Raw genomic sequence first — 27,542 nt, 5'->3', positions numbered from 1 at the left:
AGCCAGCCTGTTGTCCAGACCCTGACACCCCAGTAACAATGAAGGCCACAACCATTTACTCAGAATCCATCCTCAGACCTCAGCACTCCAAGCTCCCAGTTGCTCCCCAACCACTTCCGCCCGGCCCCAGGCCACTCCCAGCAGCCCTCCTTGCCTATCCTCACCTCAACATTAGGCACTCAGTATGGCAAGGGATGCCTCCCCTATGCCCTGCATGCTTTAGGGCCAAATCCAGAGGCAGATGCAGAGCCAGTGGCAGGCTGCTCCCACTGAGGAGCAAGGGCACCCCTCTCATCTGCCTGCAGGTCTCCACCCAACAAGAGGGTCAGGAAGACCCAGCGTGGCTGTCGGAAACAGCGGGCTCTGTCACAGCACAAACCCTGCCACAAGTGTGTGCCAGGGTGGAAGGGACAGGACAGTCTCCACCCTCTCCAGACAGCAGATGGTGCTGTGACCAGTCACTGCATTGGGTCACTGTCTCTCCCACCTGGTTCTTTCTCACACATCTCAGCTCTGCGTCTCTCTCCAGACTGCTTTACATACAGCAGTGTAGGAGCCCATTTGCTCAGTATCTGACCACAGTCTGTGTAATGTATTTGTCCCTTTGTCTGCTTTTCTGCCTTCCCCCAGTCCCCTGTCCTGTAAGGCCTCTCAGCTGCATCTGCACACCTGGGGCGGGGTGAAAGGATGAGTGTGCAGGACCAGGCCACCCCTGACCCCTACCTTTACTGTAGTAGCTCTTCCGCACAGTGTCCAGGGGCTTTGCTGCTTTCCCTGGCTCTGCCAGGCCCAGCTTGCTCTGCTCGGCAGGCAGGCAGCCCGGCTCACAGACTGTGCGCACCTGCTCAGCCTTCAGAGCAATGGCCTGCTCCAGGAGGCCCAGGTTTCCCCGGGTCATCATGTCATGCATTTCCGACTCATCAGTGACTGTTGACTTCTGGGAGTGGGTGTCCTCGTCCTTGTCATCATCCGAGCGGACCTCCACAATAACAGAGTACTCAGACTTGGGACTGGGTGATTCTGGGCCCCGGAGCTCAGGGGCCTTCTGGGCAGAGATGTGGGAGGCGTCCTCCTGAAAGATCACATCAGAGGCTGCCTCCTCCTCCTCTTCCTCCTCCTCCTCCTCTTCCTCCTCCTCCTCTTCCTCCTCCTCCTCCTCTTCCTCTTCCTCCTCTTCTTCCTCTTCCTCCTCTTCATCCTCCTCCTCTTCCTCCTCCTCCTCCTCCTCATCCTCCTCCTCGTGACTCAGGATGCCTTTCTGCTTGCTGGACTCCTCACTGGCTACATCCTCCAGGGACTGGGGACACAGGTCCTGGGAACGCTCGCTGGTGACTTCAATGACCTCCTCGGCATCCTCTGGCTGGATGAAGAGGCCCTTTTTACCCTCCACGCTGGCAGCTCCCTCTGTGGCCTCCTGAAGCAGGTGCACAATGCCAGGACCTGGTTTGGCTGCCTGGCCCAAGTTTTCTTCCACCAGGGTCTCTTCAGCAAGTTGGCCCAAGTTCAGGAGAGAAGTTGCAATGATTCCCTGGTAGCTGCTATAGCTGCCCTTGGAGGAGCCAGTGGGGCTGCTGATGGGGTTGGATCCAAAATGGGACTTGACGGGGCTCCTTCCTGCACAAAAGCAGAATCAACATGGGGGCCAGAGGGCATGTGGGAAGCCTCATGTCTCCAGCCCTCAGCACGCTCTGACCTACCGCTCACTCTTCATACGGGAGCCCAGGGAAACAGGGCAGCCTCCCTGTACCTGACCTACCACTCACCCTTCATACGGGAGCCTGGGGAAACAAGGAATTCCAGAAGTGGGGGTTTGGTATGGGGATTTCTGTCAACCCTTCTGCCTGAATCCAGAAATCACAGTGAATATATCTTAGGAGGCAGGTCATGAGCCACTGACATACTTTGTAAACCGAGAATTACTTTGATACTTTTTATTCCTGCTCCTCTCCCATCACGTTTACTTTCCCAAACCAGATAAACCTGCATTTCATACAATGGGGCTGAAACAGCAAATCTGATTTAAAAATATATATATTTCACAATATAAAAGCAGTAAATAAGACCAGGCACAGTGGCTCATGCCTGTAATCCCAGCACTTTGGGAGGCTGAGGGGGGTGGATTACCTGAGGACAGGAGTTCATGACCAGCCTGGCCAACATGGCAAAACCCCGTCTCTACCAAAAATACAAAAATTAGCTGGGCGTGATGGCGCGCACCTGTAATCCCAGTTACTCAGAAGACTGACGCAGGAGAATCACTTAAACATGGGAGGTGGAGGTTACAGTGAACTGAGATTGCACCACTATACTCTAGCCTGGGCCACAGAACAAGACTGTCTCAAAAAGAAAGAAAGAAAAAGAGAGAGAGAGAGAGAAAGGAAGGAAGGAAGGAAGGAAAACAAAAGCAGTAAATAAATTTATATTTTTAAAGGACTTAGATTTAATTCTTTTAACCAAAATAACTAAGATGTGGCCAAACGCAGTGGCTCACACCTGTAGTCCCAGCATCTGAGGGGGCCGAGGTGGGCGGGACACCTGAGGTCAGGAGTTTGAGACCAGCCTGGCCAACATGGAGAAACCCTGTCTCTACTAAAAATACAAAAATTAGCCAGGCATGGTGGTACACGCCTGTAGTCCCAGCTATTCCTTCAACCCGGGAGGAGATTGCAGTAAGTCAAGATCGTGCAATTCAGCCTGGGCAACAAAGTGAGACTCTCTCAAAACTAACAAAAAACAAAACAAAACTAAGATGTGGTAGGTGCTCACTACGCGCAGGCCCTGCAGGGTTGTCAGCAGGACTCTCGGGCCAGCACACCCCACAGTGGTAGGAACCATCCCTGCCATCCACCCACTTCGGAGGGGAAAGTCCAAGCCCAGGCTGATGCCTAAACTCCAGGTGCCCTTCGTTATAAGAAAGCAGGAACATTTGTGTCTTTTCTACCTGGGGTCTAGGGATAGCTTGATCCCATGGGGCAGCACACTCACTCCAGAGCCCCACAAGGGAGTTGAGTCTGGGGACCCTCTCTGGCTTTGCTTCTAAAATCCATCTCAGACCCTTCCCCATTGCAGAAGCTTGGGGAGTGTTGGGTGGTAGTTAGTAGGGGTGGGGTGGACCTTGGGCCTCGTCTGACCCCAGGTCTACAAATGTGCCAGGGCTCTCAGGGGTATAGATCCCTCTCTCCGGAACCCAGGGCCCAAGCACTTACTTCACCCGCTTTTGCCAAGAGCTGGGTGCCCCAACATGGCAGTCCTGGTCGACCCCACAGGAAGTGGGGGACTCATCTGCTTTCCTTCTTCCCCTCTTGGCCTCCCTGGGCACCCCATTTTCAGAGGCCCCACCTGGTCCCCTGAACTCAAGCTCAGGTATTTCCTCAGCATCTGCCTGTGAGCGCCTCAGGGGGAAGCAGACCCCTCACCCCTGCCCCCAGGCAGGTCTCCCAGAGGGCCAGGCCAAACAGAGAGGCAGTCTAAGACCCTCCCTTCCTTCCCTGCTTACAGACACAGAGACACAGCCTTGTCTGTCTCTCTCCCATACATGCAGACACACCTGCCGAAACACACACACACACAGCCCTGAGTCTGTCTGCCCTGCCTCCCTCCTACGTACACAGTGTTCGCACACAAACACACCATAGGCCCCACAAACACCAGGGCAGACCTCTCTCCCAGGAAGCCCAGCACATGTTGGGACAAGACATGCCTTGTTCTCAGGAAGGGCTTTCTCTTGCCCAGAGTAAGCCCCTCCCGCTCACAGGCTGCAATTCTCCAGGGCCACACTAAGCGTCCTTTATTCAGAGAAGAAAGAGCGACAAAGCACCTTCAGCTGGCTTGGGGCGATGAATCTCCTCCTGTCCTGATGTCTCAGCCTCGGCCCCCTCCAGAGTTCCTTCCGATTCATCTGAAACAGAGGCGTCCTTCACCTCAGTGTCCTCACTGCCGTCACTGTCCACACCATAGCCCTCGTCCAGAGCCAGCTTCAGGGGGTGCGACTTCCTCTTGGACACCAGGTGCTCAGCCTCAGTGCCCTCCAGCTTCCTCTTCTTGGCCAGGGGGCAGCTCTGTAAACTGGGAGGGAGGAGTAGGCAGTGGAGAGGGCCAGGCTAGAGCCACAAGAGGCCTCAGCCACCCCATGAGCCCCTCCCGAGGGTCCTTTCTCCCTCCTCCACACACTCATCCAGTCCTTTCAGGGGACCTGGACAGAAAAGCCCAAGTGTAGTGTGGGAGGACCGGTAATCTGTCTGCCCCCACGTGGCGTGCCCACAGCCACCCTGGCCTCCATGCCAGAGTGAGAGGATGCCACCTCGCAGGAGGGGCAGCAGCCTGTCCTCGTCAGCTGTGGACAAAGATGGAAGGTTCTCTATCCGCAAAAGGGCCTAGAGCAGGGGAAGGCTCCAAATCTACTCCCAGGAACCTCTGTGACACCCCAGAGTCCTCTTACCTTCGGTGTCTGGAGTACTTGCCCCGGACATGTCCTGAGCCAGTGCATCCAGGGGTGGGACAGCTGAGGGGAAATAATAAGGCAAAGGGGTTCAGATCTCAGGGCCCATCCCAGACCTTCACCCCAGAGAGCAGATTACCTCCGAACAATTCAGCTCAGAATACTGCTTGCCATTTGCTGAAATTTAATAACTCCCCTCATTCAAATAAATTCATGGCTCATTACAGTTTTAAAAGATTCGGTTAAAGATCTATGTATATAAGAGCAAGACTTCCAAGGCCAGAGTCTCTGGGACAGCTGTTCTGCAGGCATCTCGCCTGCAGGGTTCCAGGGCGAGACACAAAACATTCTGAGGGGCCTCGAACACAGCACCCTCTCTACAGAGGACCCACGCCCAAGGCACAAAAGTTGGCCTTCTCTGTGGCCACCACTAATGCTGTAAGGCCCATGGCCACCACTAATGCTGTAAGACTCATGCCCACCACTAATGCTATAAGACTCATGCCCACCACTAATGCTGTAAGACTCATGCCCACCACTAATGCTATAAGACTCATGCCCACCACTAATGCTGTAAGACTCATGCCCACCACTAATGCTGTAAGACTCATGCCCACCACTAATACTGTAAGACTCATGCCCACCACTAATACTGTAAGGCCCGCAGCCACCATTAATGCTGTAAGGCCCACGGCCACCACTAATGCTGTAAGGCCCACGGCCACCACTATACAGTAAGGCCTGCAGCCACCACTAATGCTGTAAAACCCACGGCCACCACTAATGCTGTAAGGCCCACGGCCACCACTAATGCTGTAAGACTCATGCCCACCACTAATGCTGTAAGGCCTGTGGCCACCACTAATGCTGTAAAACCCACGGCCACCACTAATGCTATAAGGCCTGCAGCCATCACTAATGCTGTAAGGCCTATGGCCATCAAGGGCAACAGTCTCTGCCTTCCCTGGCAGCTGCGACCTTCATGCCCCAACAAACTGAGCTGGGACTGCCAGGCAGGAGGGACTCTGTGGCCCAAGCCAAAGATGGAGGTGAAGATTCCACCCCAGTGCCTGTAGCTGGTGTGGGTTGAGGCTCCCATGGAGGAAAATGAGTCCAGGAGGGCTAATGAACCAGGAGCTGACAGTATCCGCCTTGGTGGAGGACTCGGGCTATGCTAAGAGCAGTTTGAAGAAGGGTGATGCTGACCTTCTTGCGTCTCTCCCCCCCGGGCTGGTAAGCCCAAGGCAGGACACCCAGGAGTTCCTCTTCCTGAACCATCATCTGCCTCCCTACATAACCAAAACAGCAGGAAGCTCTGGAAGCCTCTGAGCATGAGTACTGATTATGCCAACCAACCATAGCAACAGGACCATGGCTCCCACAGCAGCCTCCGGCAAAAGTGGCCAGACAGGGGCCGGTGTGGAGTGTGAGGCCAGAGTTGACCACAAACTGACCTAAGCTGCCTGCCTTAGGTGACCTTGCACTGGCGTCTCCCTTGCTTATAAAGGGAGATGCCCATGCAAGGTCACCTAAGGCAGGCAGGAGGGGCAGGCCTGTGCTGCCTGTGGGAAGACAGAGGCTTTCCTTGCCAAGATGGGAGTACCTTATTTTTAACAGGATTGACACTGTGAGTCTCAGCTCTTTCCGAAACACAAGCACATCTTCCAGAGCCTGCGAAAGGAGGAAGGGAAGGGCTGGCACCCCCACACCTGAGACCCAGGGAAAAGAACACCATCCCAACCTCTGTTTAGACACCTCTGATCCTTTCTAATTTGATTGACCACAGGCCTGACTGCAGACAACTGTGGCGCCCACCTGGCCTTACAGGCCACACTCCCCAACCACCTCAGGGAGAACTGTCAGGAGAATCCAGCCTCACCCCATCCCTAGGCTCAACAGCAACCACGGGTGTGGGAGCTCTAAGGTGGACCTTCCCTGCAGCCTTCCAGGGCGGGGCTGATCTTAATGCCGGCTTAGAGTGTTAAAAAGAAGACAGAAAAGAAGGGAAGGAAGGAGGGAGGAGGTAAGAAGGAACCCAAGCAGAAAAGGAGGGGAGGAGGGAGGAAGAGGGAGAGAGGGAGGGCATGCCACACTCTACCGCAGATTCCCTTTCCAAACTGAGGGAGCTGCTCCTGCTGCCACCCCTTCTCCCCGCCTCCAGTCTCTTCTAAAATCCAGGCCCACACTTGCTTTCACTCTTTCAAGAACTAGCTTTGAAGCTTTTCACAAAAACCTCCTTGTTATTGGGGATTTGAAGCTGAGGTCCCAATTAGTCGATTAAATCACTGAGTTAATCAGGAAATTAGGTGACAGCTGCCATTGAGGCCTGGGGAGACTGGCACTGCTCTGAACATCACCCTCAGCTCAGAAGAGTCCAGTCCCCAGAAAGGTGGTCCTGCACCTTCCAGCCCCAGTCTCAGAGGGCATGAGACAGGGCTGTGAGCCCAAGTGCATGGAGCTGACAAGGCCACTCCGGGACAGGAAGCTGGAAATACAGATGCCTGCTCCCTACCCCACAGCCGAGCGGACCAGAGACCTGCCAGGGCCTCCAGGGGTGTTACCACAGCAGATGACAGCCCTGCCGCTTCACCTGCAAGCACTCCAGCTCTTATTCACTGACTTCCTCTGGGGCTAGGGCTATAGGGAGAGGAAGATGACCAGGGCTCCAGGACTCCAGAGCCTCTTTCTCTGGGAGGAGGGAATTCCCCAGCCTTGACTCCCCACCTGTGATGGGGGCTGGTGTCAGAGATACAAGGAAAGGATGCACCTGAGGCTGGAAAGAGGGTGTGGCTCACAGTCACCCCTCAGCTGGCAACCTGCATAGCTTACCAGGTGAGCTGAGGAGAGGTCAGCTCACCTGGAACCCACACTTGGCATTGAAGATGGCAAGGCAGGAGAGGGGCTGAAGCCTGGCTTGGGGCCCCAAGCTTCAGCTACCATCCTTTGCAGGCACTGCTTTCCCTCCCTCCCCTGGGGCAGGTGGAAAACCCCCCACTCCCTCCTGTCATCTGGTTGGGAATTGGCCAACAACTCAAGGAGAAGGCACCAGAAGGGAAGGGTGAGCTGCAGGGAGTCAGGACACAGACGTGTTCTCTCTCTGAGCTCAGAGGTGGCCCTGAACTCAGTGTTGTCGGCACCTCGCTGTCTCAAAGATGCTAACCCTAACCCCAACCCTAACCCTCCAGCAGAGTCTGTCTGAGGCCATGTGACAACAGATGGACCCAGACGAAAACACAAGCTGAAATGTCATCAGTTCTTCCACTGGGGTGAAAGGAAAAACCATTGAACCACTTCTTCTCTCAGGCACTTGGAGTGTTAAAATCAGGGCACACAGACACTCCCAGTGGGCTCTGAAGTCGGAAATAGCAGCTCAGGGTCCTACTCGATCCAAGTCCGACCACTCCTCAGCTCACCTCGTAAACAACCAAGAGTGTCTTCCTGGGAGGTCTCTCTGAGCCGGTGGGGAGATGAGCTGGGGTTGGGGCACTGCGGGCTGGGAAGTTCTGAGTGTTAAGTCCCTCATCCACAGAGAAAGTCCTGCATGCAGGGATTCCAAAAGGTGACTGTGTCTACGAGCTCGTCCCATGCCACGGGCTGCTCCTCTCACAGGCCACAGCAGTGGGTTTTCTCTGGGGTCACGCTCCCTGTTCCAGCACCCACAGTGTGGGCCCCACCAGGACAGAGGCCTCATCTGCTTGTCAGTCAGCACCCACAGTAGGCAAGAACGCAGGCCTTTGGGAGGGAGAACATCATCAGCCCATTTCTGCCATTTCTGTGGTGTAAATGCTGCCACCGTGGCTGGGCGCACAGTCACAGGCACGCCCACGTGAAGCGTGTGGCCAACGGATGTTTGGGAACACAAGAATGCACAGCAGCTTCCGTGCAGAATGCATCTGATTCCTTGGAACATAATCTTTGTTCTATTTTCCTCTAAGCATCACTTTTCAGCCATGAAAAATTGCTGAATAAATTGTTGTTGGAACACTAGATGTCAACATATTTCCCCATAGTTTCTCCATTAAAAAGTTTCAGAGTCTCACTATTACCAAGTAAATAGGTTGGGAGCACAGACTAATGAGGGTGTCAAAATCTAAATGCTCACAGAACCCCCTCAGTTAGGCTGGATAGGTCCTCTCAGAATGTTTCAAAACAGACAAATCTATTTGAGAGTCATTTTTCCTTCTGCTGTTTCAAAGCTACAAGGGAGCACCCAGCCATTTGTATTTGCCTTTTCAGCTTCCTCCACACTCCATCTGTTACCCAAAAGGCCTGGAGTTTCCGCAACTCCTGTGCCTCACTTGCTGCACCCTTGCTCGGGATTCTTCTCTGTCTTTGCCTCCACGGTGTCTCCAGGCAAATGCCACCTGGCACCTCCTCTGCCCTTTTCTCAGGGTCCTTCTGAGTATCTCTCGGCATCGCAATTACTGCTTCCTCAGCAGGCTGGCCAAGCAGACAGTGTCCCCCTTCCAGGGAGCCGACCCCTGTGCTTTGGGGGGCTATGTTCTGGGGAGCACCCATGGGATGCGGAGGACACCAGACCACAAGTGCTGCCACATAACCTGGTTTGTCTGAGGTTCCACCCCGCCTCTCCCACCTGTTACCCAGGGTGGGGCTTCCAGCAAGTAGCCCATGTGATACAGCTCTTCTGGTTAGGTGAGGGTGAATCCCTGAGTCTTGGTTTCCCCACTTCACAAACGGGGTGGTAACACACCAGGCAGTGCTTCCATGACATTCCCAGAGATCAAGACTGTAATGCTGTGGCTGTAATGTAAGTGGCTGGTCCTTCAGTTATGGCTGCAAAGAGGTACAGGGCTCTGACTGGGCAGGCACAGAGTCTGTGACCAACACAGGGCCTGGGGCTTGGAGCACCCCAGCTCCCTCCCCTAGCCCTCTACTTCATCTCCAAGTTACAGCATCCCTCCGTCCCACCTCTGCGAAAGGTTTACAAAGTAAACTACAGGCCTCTCATTTTCTGGATTGGCAGAAGCCATCTACTCTTCAATTGTATGGTGAACAGAGATGGTCCCTGCCCTGAGAATCCGTATCCCTAAGAAGCAGGGAGAAAACAGTCACAGAGCTCAGCCAGCCAGATCATCAGTACACAGAACGGCTGTTTGCATCCTGAGCCAATGGAAGACTCAGGATGCAGGAGACCCTCTTCTCTTATCTCATCCCCAAACTGGGCCTCCAACCATTTGACACAGAAGCATTTGTAAGAGTCTGCAAAAAGAGTAGCTTGTTCCTGGCTTGGGGGACCGTGGTGACAGTCCAGGTCCTCATGGTGACCAGGTGCAAGCACATCTGTGTCTCCACCATGGTGCTGGGGCCAGGACAGAGGTGAGAAAGGGTAGAGATGGGGCCAAGATAGCTGGATGCATGGCCAGGAGAAAGGCAGCCTCCTTAAGGAAAGCAGGGGCTCACCAGGCACATTCAGTCAATCCAAGAAGACCTCGATTGGGACATTTAAGATATCTCCAGGGTCACAGATGCATAGACAATGCTTGGTGCTAACAGGAAGACTTCCTTACCTGAGGTCTGCAGCTGTGGTCTCTGGGGCTCCTGGAAAAAAGAGAAAAACAGGGAAAACATGGGTATTGTGATTTTAAAGCCTCACTGCCCTAACAGCAGAAACCAAGTTGAACAGCCAAGAGGTTTGCCAAAGACAAGTGGAGGCAATCTCAGTGAGACCTGCGTGGTTCTCTGGGGCCCTCACCCTGTCCTGACCTCCCAGAGAGTCCAAGGTCAACAGAGTGAGCTGCTCCCTCTAGCCTGATGCTCACCCCAGAAGCCCCCCTGAGAAGCCTGGCTGTTTTGCTGAATGGGACAGATACTCCACCTCAAGCACGATCTCTGGGACCTCAGGGCCAGGGATGGGGTCTCTTTCTCTAATTGCAGATAGAAGTCAGCTTTTGGCAGGGAACACAAACCACCAGATCAAGCTGGACAGAGAAGAGAACAACCGGACCAAGCAGCTGGTCCTTCAGTGACGGCTGCAAAGATGTGCAGGGCACCGACCAGGCAGGCACAGCTGAAATGCGGGGAGCTCCTGGCCACTGCGTGGGACACAACAGGAAGACCTCCCCCAACCATGTATCAGGGAGGTAAGTCCAGCCAAGGGTTAGGGCTTAGATCCTAGCAGAGTGAGTGAGGCCTCAGCCCCATCTCCCCCCACTGCACTGCTGGCTCAACCCAACACCCTCCTATTCCCCATCAGCACCAAGACTGATCTCTTGGGAAGGATGGGGGCTGGTGGTGAAAGGTTGGCAGCCTCCCATTTCCAAACAGAATGGTCTCTTAACTGAGCCTTGCCATTCCCACCGTGGAGCTGGGTCTGCCTCAAGGCAGGTTCATCTGGGGCAAAGGCCCCTCAGCAGCCCTCTTAGATGCCAGCTTCAAAGCTCAGCAGGCCTGAGGATAAAAGAGGCTGCAGAGGCCCAAGGTCCCCAGGGCATCTCTGCATATGTGTGGTAGGGGTTTGCACGCCCGAGGAAGACTGCAGAGGAAAGTGGCATTTACAGCCCTGGAGGCAGGAAGGGCAGCACTCACCTCGCAGGGCCTTGGATCGGGTGCGAGCTCGCTTGTCTTCATTTTCTAAGCTCATCTGCAAGCAAAAAAACCGTGACGTTAACAAGAACACCAGCCAGTGCCTCTGGAATACAGAACCATCAGTCTGGCCATTTTCTGTCTCAAGCTTTGACAGTGAAGGTGGTTTGGGGCACAGAATGACACGGATGGGCTCACAGGACAGGAGAGGCCTGGGGCCAGGAGCAGCAGGTAGGACATTGTGGAGGAAGGACCCTCTACTAGGCTTGGAAGTATCCCATTCGGCATGTCCCAGCCCTTGGCAAGGAGGCTGCAGAGCACCGTGCCCTCCCGCTGCCCCTGGGTGCACCTGCCAACGAGTGCCGAGGCATGGGCCCTGCCCCACCGAAGCCTTATGAAAGTTCATGTTTTATCTATGAGGGTCTCCTGGCCTGACACAGAGCAGCACCCACTGCTCACCTCTCACCACACTCAGCCACCGTGGCAGGGCAGGTCATCCAACAGCTTCTGACCTCAACGTGTCCCCAGAGCACAGCTTCCCATGGGCCCTTTCTTCCCACTACAGCAAAGGCTTCAATGCCCCTCCTACACTAGGAGCAAATAGGCAGCCTGGAGCAGCCCCAGCCCATATGTTCTCTGGCCTAGAGGGCCTGGCTGCCTTGCCTGAGCCCATCAGTGACCCTCCCCACCTTTGATCCCCAAGTCTGACTGGCCTCCATGGGGATGCTGCCCACAGCATTTGTCCTGCAAGGGAGTCAAGGAGGAGCCCCCAAGAGGGTGACAATCACAGAAAGGACATGCCTGGGGTGAGGATCACACACAGAATCCCAATCCTGTGTCACCATGACAAATCTGGGCAGGCAGATAAATCTCACACACTCCATGCTATGCAAAACATCCTTCTCAGGGAGCTATGCCAGGTCGGGGAGGCCATCTCTGGCTGGACAGGGGATGCTCCATACACCCCAGGAGGCCCAAGAGGACAGCACGGGACTCCACCACATCACCACAGCAAATCCACACCTGTCCCAGGCCACAGACACAAGAGCAGCAAGAGCTCCATGTGCGAGGTTGTCAAAGGGAAAGCAGGGGTGTGGGAAGAAGTAGCAGAAGAAAGGAAGGGAGGCAGCAGGAGGGGGCTCAGAGGCCCCTACATCTTAACTGGGGCTTTAGTTCCTGAAAGCCAGCAAGAGACAAATGTCTACAGTACCACCTGGGAAGAAAGAAAAAGGAATTCCCCCAATTAGTAAGACAAAATTTGCAAATTGAACCTCCCCAAGCAGCAGCACTAACATACAGTGATATATGTGATTTGTTAAGGAAGAAAAATCAAAACCTGGGTAATTTATGCAACCTGTCGACTCTGGGCTGCAGAGCACAGTGCTCTGAGCCATGCGTTTATTACAGCCTTCCAATAGAACAGAAGACAATTACTACAATTTCTATTTTTAAAGCGGAGGTTCCCCATGGACCAATGGTTCACGTTTAAAGTGAAGAGAGGAGCAGGTGTCACAGGGACTTCATTACATTTATGAGCCTTCAAATGTCGTCTGCTCTGAGCCAGTGCGCAATGCCTTCCGCTGCAGGATGCACAATGGGGCTGATGTGTCTGATTGCATGGTGCCCACACTCAGCTGAAATGCAATCTACGGCTTTATTTTTTTTGTCAGTGTTCCCAAGGATATTGGCTAGCATTCTGCTAGGTTAAAGCGTGCCTGGGCAATTTGGATTTCCTGCAGATAAATTATTCAAAGAGCAGAGAATAGAGAGGGTTGCAGGGATGTGTAATGGGCGCTGCTTGTAAACTGTGAGCTCCCATTGATGAAGCTGACAGCTCTGCCGCTTCCTCTGCTGAGCACCCTACATTTGCAATTTATCTGCATTGACTGGTCAATAAGCGAGAATTTCTCTTAGGTGCATGTAGCTTTTATTTTTAAAGGGAAAAAATGAACTACTGAAGAAAAAAAAACAGGCTCTTTAATATGAGAATGAATCCATAAGAGCTGGGTGACTTGGGACACTGGTTTCTGAGCTGTTTGAAATCAGCAGTGCTGGCTGACACTGCTTGATTTACGTCATTTTTCCAACGAACTCAAAGCACTTCAGAGGTGGGTTCTCTGCTCTCCTCCTGCCGCAAGATCAGCACCCCGATGTGGGAGATGGAGAGGGGTGTGGGGGCAGCCATGTGCCCAGCACCACCCAGGCTCATCCTGGTGATTACTGGTGGCAACCCCCCAGACCTTCTGCCCCCATCACACAGTGGCAGCTGTGCCCTTAAGGGCAGCTCAATGATTCGAAGAAAACTAAACACTTCTCAATTTTTCATTGATGTTTAAAACACACTTTACTTGTTCCAAACACAAGCCAACCAGGTCCCTGTTTTTGTACAACTCACAAATAAGCCAGTGCCCTCTCCCCTTGAGGGTGAAAAGTTTCCTTTGTTGAGACAGGATGACCCCATTACCCACTCTCACTGCTGGGCCAGAATCTCTCTCAAGAACCTCTGCTCTGTTGCTCCAATGCCAACTTCATTCTGCCAGTGCGAACATGTCTTGGGGCTCTAATTAATATTTCAATAGTTCTGCCTTCAATAGGAAAACTATGGGGAGGAGAATAATTCACAAATGCAAATACATTGTATATTGCCAAATTAACCCAAGAGAATTGTCTCTTTGTCCATCCATTTAACCTGCTTCCCTAGTACCATGTAAAAGCAGTCTCCTCAAAAGTGTGTTCTGTTTTATATTACTTTTTAGTAAAGTCAGGATTAATCATGTAAGCTCTTTTGAAAATATACGTAGTTCTGCTGGGCGTGGTGGCTCCCGCCTATAATCCCAGCGCTTTGGGAGGCCAAAGCAGGTGGCTCACTTGAGGTGAGTTTATGATCAGCCTGGCTAACATGGTGAAACCCTGTCTCTACTAAAAATACAAAAATTAGTAGGGAGTGGTGGCAGGTACCTGTAGTCTCAGCTGCTTGGGAAGCTGAGGAAGGAGGATCATTTGAACCCAGGAGGCGGAAGGTGCAGTGAGCCGAGACTGCAGCACTGCACTCCAGCCTGGGTGACAGAGCAAGACTCCATCTCAAAAAAGAAAAAAAAGGAAATATAGATATATATATACACGTAGTTGTCACCATGACATGCTACGAAGACCAGCCCCTTTTCCAGACTCATCTGCACACGGCCCTTGGCAAAACAGAGTTCCCTGAGTTGGGTGTTTACAAACTCAGGAACCAAAAAAAAAGCAAATGCAATAAGCAGTCCAGAAGCCTGCAGAGCAATCTGGACTCTGAGGCTGAAGCTGTGAGAAATGCACTCAGAGCCCAGAAAAAGGGCTGGGTGCGGTGGCTTACACCTGTAATCCCAACAAACAGTTTGGGAGGCTGAGGCAGGCATGGTGAAACCCGACTCTACTAAAAATACAACAATTAGCTGGGTGTGGTGGCAGCCACCTGTAGTCCCAGCTACTCAAGAGGCTGAGGCAGGAGAATCACTTGAACCCAAGAGGCGAAGACCTCGGTGAGCCGAGATTGCGCCGCTGCACTCCAGCCTGGGCTGGAGCAAGATTGTCTCAAAAAACAACAAGAAAAACAACCAGAAACATAGCCAGAAGCAAACGACTCAGGTCTCATCTCTAAGGGAAAATGGTGGACTCAACTGCCAGAGATGTCAGGGCTAGGGATTTTCCATGAAGCCCAACAGGCTTTGTGCCAACTTCCACCCTTGCCCCAGAAGCTGTGACTTCCCGCCGTTCCCTGGCCCAGCTCAGGGATGCCTGTTTCTCCTTGCTCAGTCACTCACTCCCTCTCTGTCTCTCTCTGCCCCTGTCGTTCCTTTCTCATGCTTCAAAGCTGAACAGCCCCCTCCCTCAGCCCCCATCACATCCCTTCTGTACCAAGGGCCCAGGGCTGCTCAAAGGACAGAATCCTGGTCCTGGCATGAGGGTGTCCTGGCCTTGAGGGGCATGAGCCTGGCACCCCAAGGTTTGTATGTCACTCCAAGGAGGCAGGGAGTGGTGAGGGGAGAGCCCGAGGCAGAGGGAGCTGCTAAGGCTTGAGAGCCAGGTAGGGATAGGAAGGGTGAAAGGAGCAGTGATCCGAAGACATGTGCAGTGGGAGACACTCCAGACGTGGAGCTGGGTGCATTCGTGCGTGGCCAGCACCCTGCCTCCTCCACCTCTCAAAGTCCCCACCATGTGCCTGCTTGCTTCCCCCGCAGTCCTCTTCTCAGTCTGAAATGAGCTCCTGCATTCATGGTGTTAAGGTCACTGTCTCTCCTCCAGAGAGCTGCTCAGTGCATATCATGTGAGGATGGGCGGATGCACAGGTGGATGGATGAATAAATGGGGACAGGCAGAAACATCTCTGAAATCCTGGGGCTGTGGTACATGGAGAGCCGTGGTCAGAGGGGCGACACAAGGCCACATGTGGGGGCCTTGAGCTGGGGGATTCCAGGCATTCTGACACAACAGGGACCATATACCCCAGCTCTGGACTAAAGGAGGAGACACATTAGTGTTTCATTTTATTTAAAATATGTTCTGACAGCCAGCAAATCTGGAGATTTAGGATGGTCTTACAACTATTCTTAAAAATCCATAAAATTACATAGGTTGGGTGTCCTGGTGGGATGCTTGAGCCTCTTGCATGATGATATTCCTCCCAGAGACCCAAAAGAAGAAGGAGAGCACCTGCTGAGCTCCAGGGACCACAGGCAGCCCCTTCCCAGAAGGACTTGGGGGAGAGGAGGAGGCCAGAAGCTGGCCGTTGCCCACCCTGCCTGGCTCCAGCAGTGCCTCACACTACATTCAGTTTCACTTCTCGTCAGTGAGGGGAGGGGAGATGGACAGAGCCATCTTCTGACCTGTTTTCTTCTCTCACTTATGTACTGAGGCAGCACCAACTTCCCTGTCACCATTGGGAAGCCATCACAGCAGACAGTATTGAGGAAGGTGCACGTTCCCACTCAGCGATCTCAGAGCAGCATTTAAGCATCTGCCTCGTTCCCCTCCCAAGAATCCCGGGAGGGTCACCTGCCTGCCAGCTCAGCCCACAGAACAGATACAGAAAGTCAGTGACCTTGACACACATCCTGCTTTCTACTCCCTTGATCTCTGAGGCTAAACCATGAGCCCTCACCCCTGCGCCCCACTGGGAGCACCCCCTGGTTCCTTGTAGTGATAGTTCTCTCTCCACATTGGGTGATGTCCTGTTGCACATCTGAAATTCTGAAATTCTCCTGACAAATTCAGCAGATTACACCAGCCTCCTCCTTAGGACATTGAAAGGACACCTCCATGGGGCATTATTTAACACATGTCTGAGAAGGGGTTCTCTTGACAGCTGTAAGCATGGGCTACTGGCTCACTTCACTCCCAAATTAAGAATTATACCTACGTAATGGGTACCCTGGTGAAGCAGCCACATCTGCAACCATCTGTTAAAAACCCCAGCATAAGTGGAATTCACACCTACCCAGGGCAGACTCCTGCAACATCAAGTGAGGCAAGCAGAATGGCCACACCCTGTGGCAGCTCCTTCCCTTGCAGGAGCCTCTATCCAGTCGCCCTTGCCAGAGGCACCCCCTGCCTTGGGTGGCAGAAGAAGTGTTGGCTGAATGGTCATGCAATTGCCCTTTTTTATGATTCCATATCTCCACAGTCATCCACTGAATGTTTTGCAAGAAGGGAGTTAAGGAGTTACCGTCAGCACCTGCACTTCCCACTGACACACCACCACCTAACTTCTCTGGCAGCCGCTTCCAACCGGTCCTGAGCTGTCCACATGCCTGGTGCTGAACTCAGAGCAAGCGGCACGCTATCACGGTCCCTGGCACAGGCTTTGTCTGTTAACTGCCCTCCCGTGCTGGCTCCTCACCTCACCTGTCTCCTGTCCGAAGCCAGCCTCTGCAAGGCTGATCCAGTGCTGCTGTAGCTGTGTGACATTCTCATGACCTGTGCTGCCACCCTCCTCAGCCCCTAAGTCAGGAGACGCCACCTGCACCAGCCCCACTGTCCTCTGGGCAGTCGACCTTTCTCATCCTCTCGCCTTCTCTGGCACACTTTTCATCTTAGCTTCTCTATTCAGAGCAGTAACTCAGGCCCTATCCCAAAGGAAAATGACTCTCAAACAGAGCAGTGATGAAAGAGCTGGTGATGCCGCGAGAACCTGGGCATGGGCCCCTGGCTTTGTTCACAGAATTTGCACTTTGAACAGCCATGGGTCATCCATGGCAGGTCCCAAACTCTATAAGTGCGTCATATTTGGGGCCAGGGGTAGACAAAAATCTTCCTACCCACCCCTGACGTGGCATCAGACATTTGTAGATAACACTTCATGCAGAGGCCCTGTCCTCAAATCAAGTAACTTCTCACATGACCTCATGCCAGGACAGCTCTATGTGAATCTTCAGGGCTTGTGGTAGTGTGAGGGGAATGAGGCCAAAAACTCAGCGATCAAGATAAATAATATTTTAATTCAATATTTAGAAACATCAACATGATACAAAAAAACCATGATAAACAAAATACCAAAACTTTAAATAAAGACAGGACCAATATGACTGACACTTCCTTGTGCCTCAGGCTCCAAGGTGAATCAGTAGAGCATGGATAATCCTATGGGAGCCAAAATATGAGCGGAGAGGCTGAACAAGGTATCTATAACAGACCCATTAAAATGTACATTTTCACCACCAGATTCAAAATAAAAAGGTTGGGTCTTGAGAGTAAATTACAAGCACCCTCAAATGAAGGTCCCACTGTAACTGCACAGCCCTCCCTGCCTACACCCTAGGCCATCACTGTCCCTGAGCCCTGAGTCCCTGCATCACAGTTGGGTCCTTGCTGGAGAGCACCCACATGCAAGAAAACAAGAGGGCAGACAGAATCTGATGCCTGGAAAGGGCTGCACCCTAAGCCATTGTCGGCCTCTACGTCCAGCTCTGAGTGGACCTGGCCTCACCAGAGAGTATTGGCGGGAAGTTCTAGAATCAGAGTGTTGGTGGAGAACAGTGGCTATAAGCACGTGTGACATCACAGTTTGGGAGTGTCCCCAGGGGAGGTCCCCTCCATCCCGAATTCTGGGAAGGTATAGGAAGGGCATGCACCATCTGCCTCCCCTTAGGAAAATCAAAATAAGGCCAATAGACCTCATAAGTTCCTGCTGGCAAACTCTGCTGTCAGATCCTGCAGGGACTCAGCCCACCCTGGTAAAAGCCAGTGAATAGAGAACAGCTGCTCAGGCACATCACAGAGCCCAGAAGTGCTCCTATCTCAAAGCAGGGAAGTGAGACTCTGGGTTCACATTTTAGTTTTGTGGGGTTTTTTTGTTTGGTTGGTTGATTGCTTGCTTGCTTGCTTGTTTTTTGAAATGGAGTCTTGTTCTGTTGCCCAGCCTGGAGTGCAGTGGCACAATCTCGGCTCACTGCAACCTTTGCCTCCCAGGTTCAAGTGATTCTCCTGCCTCAGTCTCCTAAGTAGGTGGGATTATAGGCGTGTGTCACTGAGCACAGCTAATTTTTGTATTTTTAGTAAAGATGGGTTTTACCATGTTGGCCAGGCTGGTCCCAAACTCCTGACCTCAAATAATCCACCTGCCTTGGCCTTCCAAAGTGCTGGGATTACAGGTGTGAGCCACCACACCCAGCCTGGGGTCACATGTTAGTTTTGATCTGCTCAGAGTCATTTTTCTTTCCTTAATTTTTTTTTTTTTTTTTTTTAGACTGAGTCTTGCTCTCTGTCTTCCAGGCTGGAGTGCAGTGGTGTGATCTCAGCTCACTGCAACCTCCGCCTCCCGGGTTCAACTGATTCTCCTGCCTCGGCCTTCCAAGAAGCTGGGATTACAGGCACCTATCACCACGCCCAGCTAATTTCTGTATTTTTAGTAGAGATGGGGTTTCACCATGTTGGTCAGGCTGGTCCTGAACTCCTGACCTTGTGATCCACCCACCTCAGCCTCCCAAAGTGCTGGGATTACAGGTGTGAGCCACTGCGCCTGGCCTCTTCCCTTAATTTTAAAGTTACCAGATCATTGCTGATCCTGGTCCCCATTTACCCTTCACCTGACCTGGACTCTGGTGATAATCAGACCAAAAGTCACCTCCGCGCTTTGTGCCTGCGGCCGAGGAGAGGCTTTGTGCAGGCAACCACGTGGTGGAGCCCCAGGACAGGGGCCGCCGTCTAGTGCCTCACCTTGCAGGGTCTGCCCAGGAGGGGTCTTGAGGTCTTGCAGCTGCTGGCCTTGCCTCCGTGTGTCCACCTCTGATTTAGCAGCTCACCCTGGAACTCATTTTCTGAGGGTTTAAAAGATACAAGTTCAGAAAAGGAAAGCTTGGTGGGTGCCAGCCACACTGGCTCAAGAGGAAAAAGTGAGAAGCTTGGGGTACTTTTTTATACATCATACATTCAATCCCTATTTTCTGAAATCTAATGGAGCAACAGACAAGGTCATGGCTCCATGGCTGTTCCAGGGACAAGAAACAATTTCTCTCCGACTCAGGAGCCTCCTCAGAGCCCTCCACCATTGTCCCAGCTCTGGTGCTACTCATGCAACGTGCCTTGGGTAGGTGGTTGGGTCCCACTGTCAGCCGTGCTCACCAGAGTGCTGGGACAAGGCAGCTGAGACCCACCTGAGAAAATGTGGCATTTAATCTCTCCAGCTTTGAAAATGAGCTGACTAACGAGTCATTATTCATGTTACAACCAGATCCTTCTGCCCCTCAAAAGAATGCACAGTACATATTCATTTGAAAAAGCAGATTGTTTTGTACAACTTCTCTGGAGCCCATTGATGGAAGAAAGTGAGATCCACCCATGGTGTCCAGTCAGCTTTGCCTCCCACAGGATCCTGGGGGCCCCACCAGGCTCTTTGCCCCGGTTTTCATCGTCCTTTCTCACCCTGTGTTTCTGCCTCTCTCCAGGGCAATGCCTCCAGTTAATATTTAATTCCTCACATAAATTCCCATGTCTAAACAGAGGCTGAATGCATCAGCTGGACATGACAAAGAAATGCATTGTGTACCTATTCCCTGCACGTCACTCCCCGTTTCCATGACAACCTGCTTTCTACATAACTGCAGCATTTCAAAGAAAGGTCATTAAGTAACCAACAATAAAAACAGGAAATGAATATTCTTGCATTCTGCTCTGCCTTTGCCTTGGAAGTCAGTTTGGGTTCTGCTGAAGGCACACTGTTCCCACCCGTTTTCTTCCTTTTTCTTATGCTTCCCCATGCATCCCCAAATGCAATTTTTCTCTAGGATTCTGGCCACTCCTGGCCCCAGGCAGCCCTGTGGCTCTGGCCACAGCATCTTCTTCTTATCTGGAAATGCTTCCATCCTATTAAAGGGCTTCGGATTACCTTCCAGAGCATAAACACAGAGGAAAGCAGATTTGGTCGTCAAGGAGACAGCATAATACAAGGTCTTCAGAGGAAAGAATAAAACCACTCAGATTCAGCACCTACTGTGTGCACCTACTACGTGCCTCCCCTCATTGAGCTGTAACAAAATCACAGGCCATCGCTGAGATGACAGGGCTCCCACCACAGGCACCGGTGCCTGGACTAGTGAGGAGTGAGCTGCGGGGGTCTCCCCATAACCCCAGATCTCGAGGCCCCTTGGGTTCCCATCTGCACTGAGCCAGTGTGAGGTGCCTCTGAGAGGGCCCAGCCTGCCCACCAGGTAACCAAATTCTCAACTCTATGACAGGGATGCAGGGCATAGGGAGGCAAAATGTACCAGAAGATTCCGCACCTGAACAAAGAATAATTCCCCCAGCCAGGGAGGATGCCTCACACTTTGAAGACAGGGCGTGGGGTTCTCTGGGTGGCTCTTGTGTGGTCACAACAGAAGGCGAGAGGCAAAGCCCCAGAGTGCACAGGGCTCGCTTTCTGAGTATCTGTCCCAGGAGACAAGATGCTGCGGGAACCTGCTCACTGGGCTGACTGGCAAGGCTCAAGCAGAATTTCTTGTTAGGGTTACATATGTAAATACGCAAGACAACTGGGGCATGTCTGACTGACAGTTGGAGGAAAGGGCATAAGGTCTGGGTGCTCCACAGGCACTGCCTCTCCCGATGGTGACTCCCCTGAGTTCTGCTTTGAGTCTTTCCTGCTTCTCAGAGAAGCCAGGTGGGCATGAACTGCAAACGTCTCTGCAAAGGGATGTTTTGTTTGATGGGAGCTAACCAGCTCACTGGGGCTTCTCCACCCACACCCACCCATGAAGGTCTGGAAATTAAGCCCTGTGGAACTCTTCATTGCTCACATCCCTGACACTCCATCCTAGGTCAGTCAGACCTGGAGTCTGAGGCCCTGAGGCCCTGAGGCCCCATACCTGCTCAGGCAAAGCACTAGGGTCACGGGGTCCTGTGCTCCTCCAAAGAGCCACCCCTGCCTCCCTGCAGCAGCAAAGCCACTGAGCTTATCTGGGCAAAAGAGCAGAATGGCACCTGGTAAAAGCCTTTGCACCACACCCCTGGATGCAGAGCACACAAGTAATCAAAGTACATACCCCCAAGCTCAGAACCTCATCTGTGAGGACCTGAGGACCCAGCTCGACCTTGACATGATTTAGCCTCCCTTTTCCAGGAAATGTTTTGGCAGCAAACAAGCACTGTTAGAAGCCCAGTAAGGTTTACCAGCTCCTCTCCTATGGCTCCCTCAGTCCCCTACTGGGTCCTGTGTGTGGCCACGCCCTGCCCCGTGGGCTCAGTAGGCTCCACGTCCAAAGGCTCTGCGCAATCAGCATCCCCAGCAGCACATTAAGTCCACACGTACCAGGGCCACGTGCTAAAGGAAAACTCTCCACCAAAATGTAAGGGGTTCCATAAAGACGCCCCTTCCAGAAGTCATGCTGCTCCATGGACACTCTGCAGTGGGAACAAGGGCCCCCAAAGCTCACACAGAGCACTGCTAGCAACTCAGACCTGACCGGCAGGTCACAACCCTCTGTGAGACTTAAGTTCTTCACCCATAACATGGGAGGAAAAGATGTATTTGGAGATGGAGAGACGTGCATAGGAAGAGCCTGGAACTGAAAGCATGAGGACATCAGCACTGCCGTCACCACCATGGCCTTTCCTGTCGGGAATCTAAAGTGAAGAGGAGGTTTTCATCAAGACAAGCCCTTACTCTTGGCTTTGCTGGGACCCCTCTCTATAGACCTGGCATCTTTGTACCTGGAGTCCTGCCTGCTCAAGGTTGCTCCCACATCTGTCCCAACAGTGGCCCCAGACTCACTTTTGTGGGACTCTGGTGGGCAGAAAAACTCAGTAAACAAACAGCCTGCTTGGCTGAGATTGCTGCACGAGGGTCCAGAGAGGCAACCACCCCTCATTGGCTGGAGACTCTAGCAGAGGCCAGGGAGATGTGCAGAGCTGAGCTGCAGCCTCTCTGCCCCTCTCCTAACGAAGCCCTCTTTTTCCAACTCAGCAGCACCGCAAACTGGAGACCAGTCTGACCCAGGCCCCAGACACGACATTTCACCGAGAACCAGTACTCTGCTGGGCTCTTCCCAGGGAGTGCTGCTGGCCTACCCCAAGGTTTCCTTCTGTCGTCATGGCAAGGAGAGCCACCCACTGACACTTTGCCATCACACACTTCCTCCTTGCACTGGCACTGGGGCCACTCCACTCACAACCCCATGAGGGACCTCACACAGGTGACCATGGCTGCTTTCGTGCTGGCTGGGTGGCCTGGAATCTGGCCTGAACCAACCTGCCCTCATGGTGTCCTGTGGTGTTTAGCTCTGAACCACTCTAGCACTGGCAACCCGACCCCCTTCCACTGTGCACAACCTCCCTACTCTGAAAACAAGAACAAAACCACAGGAAAGCTGAGTGAGAGGCCAGGTGGTGAGCATGGAAAGACAAACGTTTTCAGTCTTCACTGGTGACTAGGGCTGCCTTTGGGGCCAGGAGCTGTTACCACCTGCTCCTCAGCATGCAGAGGGGAAATGGAGTCTCTCGAGAGGAGCCCACATCTCCATTCTCCCGTGTACCCTCTCAGCCCTCCTGTGTCTCCAGCATAGGAGGTGGGATCTTGCCTCCCTGCTGAGCAGGCCTCTCCATCTGGATTTATACCTACCTTCTTCCCACTGTCGGTTAAAGTTCCCAGGAGTATCAACTCTTCCCTCCTTTCTTCTGGAATATTTAACTGCTCTTTCCAACTCTTCAGCAGGCTTGAGGCAACCATATTTAAAAACAGTCTCTCTGGACCCCACGTTCCTGCCGGCCCCCTCTCCCTCACCTCCTGCTTCATAACTATACTTCCTGCTGACTCTTCCTACAGCCCCAGCACAACTGGCCTCCACCCAATCCCACTACTGAAACAGCAGCCGGCGTCACGTCACAGGGCACATGAGGGCCCACTATGCACTGCTGAAATGCACGTCTGTTCCCCACTCCTGTGGCAAACACCTGCCCCCGACCTTGTCAGTCACTGTATAGTTTCCTCCTGGCCACTGGCCACCCCACGGCAGATACCCTGTCCTCTCTGCTTCCCCTCTGCCCACAATCTCTGCTTGGTATGTGACTTGGGCATTCCTCTTCCCATCTTCAGTCATCAGCTCCTCAAGACAGAACCCTGAGGGTCATCCTTGGCCCCAAATCCTGCCAACATGGTTTCCTAAATCTCACCAGAATGTGACCATTTCTGACCTCTCCAGCTGTGTTGTTTTGTTCTGTTTGCAAAAATTGACAAACTCATTCTAAAACTCATATGGCAATTCAAGTAACACAGACTAGCCAAAACAATTTTGAAAAAGAGCAAAGTTGGGAGACACACTTCTCAATTTCAAAACTTACTACAAAGCTGCAGTCATCAAGGCAATGTGGTACTAGCATAAGGATGGCATGTAGGTAAGTGGGCAGAATTGAGAGTCCAGGAATAACCCTATATTGATGGTCACTTGCTTTTCACAAAGGCATTAAAAAATCTAATGGGAAAAAAAGTGTCTTTTCAACAAATGTGCTAGGACAACTAGATATCCTGAAAAAATGAACTTGGACCCCTGTCAAAAATTAACTCACACTGGATCACATATCTAAATGTAAGAACCAAAACTCTTAAAAAACTTAGGAGTAAATCTTTCTGACTCTGGGTTAAGCAATGGTTTCTTGGCTATGACAACAACAGTACAAGCCATTAAAAAAATAATAATATATTGGACTTCAACAAGGTTTAAAACTTTTGTAGTTAAAATAACACTGTCAGTTGGGCAAGGTGGCTCACGTCTGTAATCCCAACACTTTGGAAGGCCAAGGTGGGCAGATCATTTAAGGTCAGGAGTTCAAGATCAGCCTGACCAACATGATAAAGCCCCGTCTCTACTGAAAATACAAAAAATTAGGCAAGTGTGATGGTGTGTGCCTGTAGTCCCAGCTACTCAGGAGGCTGAGGCAGGAGAATCACTTGAACCTGGGAGGCAGAGGTTGCAGTGACCCAAGATCATGTCACTGCACTCCAGCCTGGGTGACAGAGTGAGACTCAACCTCAAAAATAAATATATAACACTGTCAGTAAGGTGAAAAGACAACCCAAAACCTGGGAGAAAATATTTGCAAATCATATATCTGAAAAAGAACTTGTATTTGGAATAAAGAACTCTTACAACTCCATAATAAGAGAAATGATCCAATTTAAAAATGAGTGAAGGATTTGAATAGACATTTCTCCGAAGATAACACAGAAATGGCCAATAAGCTCATGAAAAGATGCCCATCATCTAGTGGCTCAGGGAATGCAAATCAAAACCGCACTCGGATACCACTGTACCATGTAGTTTTAAAAATAAACAGACAGTAACCAGTGTTGGTGAGAGTATGGAGAAACTGGAACCCTCATATAATGCTGATGGGAGTGTAAAATAGGACAATCACTTGGAAAATGGCATGGCAGTCACTCAAAATGTTAAACATAGGGTTATCATATGACTCAGGGATTTCACTCCTAGATATTTGCCCAAGAGAAATAAAAACATATGTCCACATAAAAGCTTGTACACAACTATGCATAGCAGCTTTATTCACACTAGCAGAAAAGTGGAGAAACCCAATGTCATCAACCGCTGAGTGAGACAAGATACAGTTGCATAGTCTTTGGCAATAAAAAGGAATGGAGCGCTTATACACAGGACAATGTGGGTGCATCTCAAAACATCATGCTTGGTGGAAAAAGCCAGGCAGAAAAGGCCACGTATTGACCAATTCTGTATTTACCAAAGGTGCAAAACAGGCAAATCCACAAAGACAGAAAGTAGATTTGTGTCACCTCGGACGCGTGGAGGAGCAGATGGACAATGACTGTTCGTGGGCACGGGGTTTCTTTCCGGGGTGATCAAAATCACCTAAAATTGGGTTGTGATGATAGATGCACAGCTCTATAAATACACTAAAACCACTGAATTGTATACTTTTAATAGATGAATTCTGTGATGTGTAAATTACATTCCAATAAAGCTGTTTTTAAACAGTAGCCCATGGATGGTCAGTGGGACGCCTCTGGGGACTCCTGCACAGGGCAGGAGGTCCCAGCAAGCCCCCTTTGGTTCTCTAGACTGGGTTCTGCAAGCCTATGTCCTGGGTGACACTGCCTCGACCCCAGCTCAACCCCAGCTGTACCACCTTGGATGCCTATCACTCCTTGCCCCTGGAGGCCAGGGAGGGCCAGGTCCAGGGATACAACAGGAGAATGGGTAATGCTAGTGGCAGGAGACAGGCCATGGAGGTCAGAGTGAGAACCCCTGGTCCACTTCACCCTCCCGCTCCCCAGGGCAGTTAGGGCTGTACTCATCCAACAGAGCCAAAGGAAGGCAACTGCCTCTGTGCAGCCAGGAGAGTCGTGACCCAGAACAGCAGCAGCTCACCTCCCACCTCCACCAGGGCTCTGTCAGGATGTGCCCACAGCTCTCCGGGCAGCTGAGCTGAGGCCAGGGCCAATCCCACCTAGTAACCAACCAGCAGCATTCATGTGCAATGGCTGGGCCTGCCACATCCTAGGACACTGTGGCTGCTCCAGCTGCCACTTCCCCAGAGAGAGCAGGCCTTCTTAGCTTTCATCATACCTCATGCAGGGTGAAACTGAACAGCTGGGCCCTGGATTTTGTATAAACTTACATCTTGCCACTCCAAAGGAAAAAAACAAACATTCTTCCTACTTCTCTTAATCCCTATTCTTGCTGCTACTTGGGTTTAAAGCAAAGCCCAGCAACGCACCAAGAAAAGGTTTACGATACACATTTAGAAACCACTTAAGGCCTGTACAAAACCAACCACAGGTCACAGGAGACTCTTGGGAGCACCACAGCCCAGGCTTCCCCTCTCTAGACCCAAGAGCCTCTGACACCCAAAACATGGCCCCCAGACAGGGGAAGGTGAGCCCTCAGAGGCAAACAGACTCATCCATGCCACACGGCTCCTGGAGGAGGCCGCATCTGTCTCTCAAGGTTCAAAATGGGAGGTCCGCACCCCAGTCTGAGCACTGCCAGGGTGCTCAGTAGCAGCTGTGCCTGGGACTGTCCCTGGCCTGCAGGAGGAACCTGCACTGGATGAGTAAATGAATGTTTCAGGAGCTCCTTCAGTCTCCCTCCACTAACAGTGTGGACAGCGGTTAGAGCAGGAACAAGGACAGACTGTCCAGCAGGCATGTGGACAGGACAGACATGGCCCCATCCAGACGGTGACAGGAGGAGTTGCCTGGGAAGGCTTAATACCATCATGTCAGTCCTCCCCAGCTTGGAAATAAATGGTAAAACCAAAATGAAAAATTCAATAGAGACTTGGGAGATAGAGTCAAAGACATATACTTTAAAAAAGTGAACAAAAGGTAAAAGAGATAGAAGAGTTAGAAGAAACACTGGGTGAGGCCTGACATCCAATCTGGGAGTCCCAGAAAGAGAGAATCAAGAAAATGGGAAGGAAAAGCATAAGTTAAATAATGAAAAAAACTCCTCAGAACTAAAGGAAATTATATTCTTAGATTAAAAGGCCCATTAAGTGCCCATCACAGTGAATAAAAAAAGACCCACATGTAACCAAGCCCAGCACTGTAAAATTTTAACCAGGAATAGAAAAAAGTCCCTAAAAACTTTTAAAGGGGAAAAAAGTCACAAACGAAACCTCTAACTGGAATAGGATCACACTAGTCAGGAGCAGCGGGGTGTTCACAGACAGCAGAGAAAGGCTTCCCAATTTTAAGAGTTGATTTTTGACTTCAGGGCATACCCTCTATGCCCAGACAAAATATTGATCAAGGGATGTAGTAGAATAAAAATACATCAGATATGCAGAGTCGCAAATACTGCACATTGAACACTAAGCAAGTGGAATGAGGCCAGGGCGGTGCATGGGGCAGGGGTGGTGATAATTTTCTTCAAGAAAAACAAAACACAAAATCTTGTATGAGAAACAACACTGGTAAATACTGCTTGGTCCAGCAGTGAAACATTGAAGATAAAGATAATGCTCAATGCTACAAAGGAAGCTAACTGGTCACTGTGAGCACAAGTGGCAGATGGGTCCAGTTCTGGGGCCACAGGGAGGCCAACCACCCCATGACACTTGG

The 27,542-nt window shown here is 51.7% G+C and overlaps 1 protein-coding gene across 17 annotated transcripts in view; it reads right to left on the bottom strand.

Moving 5' to 3' along the window:
- MYT1 (myelin transcription factor 1) overlaps positions 1-27,542 on the bottom strand; it is an 80,753-nt gene that overhangs the window by 40,846 nt on the left and 12,365 nt on the right. For 7 of the 17 annotated variants that reach the window (XM_078372205.1, XM_035299171.3, XM_078372201.1 and 4 more), the window contains 6 exons: positions 19,172-19,272; positions 10,985-11,039; positions 9,967-9,997; positions 4,439-4,501; positions 3,818-4,065; positions 724-1,614 (listed from right to left, as the gene is read on the bottom strand). In XM_078372205.1, the coding sequence (XP_078228331.1) occupies positions 724-1,614; positions 3,818-4,065; positions 4,439-4,501; positions 9,967-9,997; positions 10,985-11,039 (1,288 nt within the window). In that variant the 5' untranslated portion in view covers positions 19,172-19,272. Of the gene's footprint in view, positions 1-723; positions 1,615-3,817; positions 4,066-4,438; positions 4,502-6,041; positions 6,110-9,966; positions 9,998-10,984; positions 11,040-19,171; positions 19,275-27,542 lie in introns of those variants that run through there. The other 10 variants (XM_078372210.1, XM_035299178.3, XM_078372207.1 and 7 more) reach the window with 5 other exon arrangements.

This window comes from Callithrix jacchus, chromosome 5, assembly GCF_049354715.1.
Source record: "Callithrix jacchus isolate 240 chromosome 5, calJac240_pri, whole genome shotgun sequence".
In the NCBI taxonomy this organism is placed as follows: Eukaryota; Metazoa; Chordata; class Mammalia; order Primates; family Cebidae; genus Callithrix; species Callithrix jacchus.
The sequence above is the reverse complement of the archived record's forward strand: the minus strand, read 5'-3'. Positions and strand labels throughout refer to the sequence as shown.